The sequence below is a fragment of the Capsicum annuum genome, chromosome 10 (assembly GCF_002878395.1).
Source record: "Capsicum annuum cultivar UCD-10X-F1 chromosome 10, UCD10Xv1.1, whole genome shotgun sequence".
Taxonomy (NCBI): Eukaryota; Viridiplantae; Streptophyta; class Magnoliopsida; order Solanales; family Solanaceae; genus Capsicum; species Capsicum annuum.
The window spans coordinates 143078732-143081972 of NC_061120.1; the positions used below are offsets into that span (position 1 = coordinate 143078732).

At 33.7% G+C, this 3241-nt stretch overlaps 1 protein-coding gene across 1 annotated transcript; it reads right to left on the reverse strand.

Annotated features, from left to right (window-relative positions):
- Positions 1 to 1127: 1127 nt before the first annotated feature.
- LOC107845081 lies at positions 1128 to 3010 on the reverse strand. The gene is made up of 2 exons (XM_016689351.2): positions 1722 to 3010; positions 1128 to 1622 (listed from the first exon to the last, which is right to left on the reverse strand). Exons 1-2 carry the CDS (start codon positions 1952 to 1954, stop codon positions 1499 to 1501), a joined length of 357 nt encoding a protein of 118 aa, XP_016544837.2. The 5' UTR covers positions 1955 to 3010; the 3' UTR covers positions 1128 to 1498.
- Positions 3011 to 3241: the final 231 nt, after the last annotated feature.

Genomic DNA, 3241 nt, shown 5'->3' on the forward strand with positions numbered 1-3241 from the left:
TGTTGTCAAATATTAATTAAGAGGTCTAATTTCTTTTTTAAAAAAATATATACAAAAAGGATTTACAACTGCGACGATTGCAGCTAAGAAAATTGCATTGGAGATGAATACAGAACCTGAATTTCATAGTGACGTGTAATTAATACAAAGAAATAATTTGATGAGAATGTTGATAACGAAATTACAAAATATTTTGAAGAATCTTTTAGAGTTGATTACTTCTTATATATAGTAGATCAAGTCATTTCTTCACTTCAAAATAGATTTAAACAATCTGAAGCATATGAAAGTATTTTTTATTTTCTATTTAATGAAAAAAATTATGATCATTAGATGACAAGAATTTTAAAAAAATATTGTCTTAATATTGAATGTTCCTTAAAACATAATACTCACTCTGATATTGACGATATAGACTTGTATTCTGAATTAAGAACATTAAAGATAATCATACAAATAGAAGATAATTTTCAAATCGAGATACTCAATTAAATAAAAAAACTTGATTCTTTTTCAAATGATTATATTACATATAGAATAATGTTAATAATTCCTGTAACAGTCGTTTTCACGGAAAAAGGCTTTTCAAAATTAAGAATTATAAAATCTTATTTAATATCAATAATGTCTCAAGAAAGATTAAGCGGATTGGCTATATAATCTATTCAAAAAGAATTGTTAGAAGAAATTGACTGTAAAAAAATTATTAACGACTTTGCATCTCAAAAAGTTAGAAAATAAATTTTAAATAAAAAGTATATATATTTTTATTTTTAGTATAAGGCTTCCGATTTAGTTTTGGCCTTAGGCCCCCAGCATGCTTGAGCCGCTCCTAGCTGAAATATAGAGCACATTTGCCCTTCTCTCTAATGGATTTCCATTTTTGAATAAAAATTATTTTTTTATTTTAATTCAAAAATTATCATGTGGTTTTTATAAAATTATTCTACCTCATTTTTCTTGTGATTTTAAACCTAATCATTTTTCTTGTGATTTTAAACCTAATCTTGAATTCACCCCTAAAAAGAAAATCCAAAATTCATTGTCCAGTTTGAATCGTGCACTCTTGCTTGACCTCATTTCTTCGAGAAATGTCAACAACTTGACAATTGGCGAACAATGGTGGAGAGGAAGAGACAATTCTTTAGATTTTGTTTTGTTTGATTTTTTTATTTTTCTTTTGACTTTTTTCCTTTTTTTTCTTTGGGATTGAGTCCCCATTTGGGCCTTAGCCACCTTTGTACACATTTCGGTTCAATAAAGGAAAAAGATAAATAAAATCACAGCTTATCTTTTTTTTTTTGGTTAAAGGAGGATATTTTACTCATTACTATGCATCATAAGAGATTACAGGAGTAGCTATTGCAAACCGAAGAGGAGACAGTGTTTGCCTAACACTATTATTACAAAAACATAGAGGGGGCACAGAAGGCCCTGCAAAAGAGAATTCTTCTAAGTCAACTGGCAGTAGTCTTTGAACAAAGTCTAGAGGTGTTGTCTATAAAACAAAAATCTTGTTTAAATTCAGCTTCCGGCCTTCCTTAGCAAGCTTATCAGCTAACTTATTTTGACTGCGATCATCATGCTTCATCTGTGGGCTCCACAGGCTGAGGAAAATATCCCTGCAAGATAAAACCAAAGTATCAGTGCTGAGTGATTGTGGTTCAATTGTGTTAATTACCTCAAGTGAGTCTTTTGATATTTCAAGCTGGGAGACCTACATATCTTTAGCAATCTGTAGACCACAAAACAAAGATAGCTCAGCTTCTAGGGGTGAGTTAACATTAATTCTGGCGCTATATCCCTTAACCCAAAACCCATTAGCATCACAGAATACACCTCCAGCCCCTCCGGCTTTAGCGAAATAATTACTAGAGCCATCAAAATTTAGTTTAAGACCTCTACTAGGGTACTTCCAGGATGTACTTATAATAGATTTATCAGGTCTTGGCATGCCGATTAGGAACAGGAATTCAGAGGCTCTTACAAAAGGGGTTGTAGTAGGAATGTTGATTTTGGCCTCATTATGTTTATTGTGGTTCCTAGTTAGCCATATACTTCATATATAGAATGGAAAAGCGTCCTTCCACGCGATGAGGTCATGGATAGAAGGAATGTTTAAATTTTGACATTTTCTTATCCAAGCATTATCATTGAGTTGAGCAATGAGTTGGATGGCAGGAAGGAGATCCAGAGCTGCCCAGAACTTTTGCACAATGTGGCATTTGAGAAAAATGTGTTGTACGGTCTCAACCTCGTTGAACATTACACAATGTTGTTAAGTATTAATCCCAATAGTATTAAGGTAATGGTTGGTGGAGAGGTGTCCATGGTGGCATAACCAGATAAAGTATTTATTCTTATTAGGACATTTGAGACCCTAGGTTTATTGGAAGTCAAGTAAGTTGGGGGAATGGAAAAATTTCTCCTTAAGTAATTGGTTGTAAGCATTTCTCGTAGAAAATTAGGCGATGGAAGTGAGAGCCCATGTTTGATAGTCTTGACCTCAGTTTAGGAGCGGAACGGGAATAAACTTGAGATATAATTCAATGTTACTGGGCAGCTGGTAGGATAACCCATCAATGGCGCAAGATTTATCGACGATGATTTCTCAAACTCTTAGAGCTTGGTCCTGTTGAGACATAGGCCCGTTTAAGATATTGGTTAGGGGTTGTAGGTAAGGGATCTACTCGTCTTCCCAAAGAGCTATTTTAGATCTGTCTCCAATAACCCATCGAATATGTTTCTTACGAAAATTCCAGCCACGAAGAATAATTTTTCATATAAAGCTAGAGAACATGTTATGGCTGGAAGAGGCAGTTATATGGCTTCTTTTAGCATATTTATGAAGAAGGACAGACACCCATAGAGACTGGGGGTTTTGTGGATTCTCCAGGCAAGTTGAGCAAGAAGAGCCTCATTTTTTAGATAAATTTTTTGGATACCCAGTCCACCCTCATTTTTTGGTAGGGTTATGGTGTCCCAGTTTAATAAGTTGAGTTTTTTATGACTGGACGTAGTGCCCCAAATAAAGTTGCGTTGAATGTGATCAATTTTCATAGAGCTATCTATGGGAAGCTCGAAATAGTGCATTATATACACTGGAATATTATTAAGAGAAGACTTGGCTAAGGTAGTTCGGCATACTATATTTAGAATTTTTTTTTCCAACCTGAGAGTTTCTTGTTAAGTTTGTCTAGTAAAAATTGGAAGTCTTCTTAGACAGGTTACTTAATAAACA

Excerpts from the sequence above, each read along its gene's own strand:
- LOC107845081 (XM_016689351.2), bottom strand. The coding sequence starts at position 1,954 with ATGCCAAGACCTGATAAATCTATTATAAGTACATCCTGGAAGTACCCT. Across the intron at positions 1,623-1,721 it reads CTACAGATTGCTAAAGATAT|GGATATTTTCCTCAGCCTGT; the intron begins GTAGGTCTCCCA and ends TTTATCTTGCAG.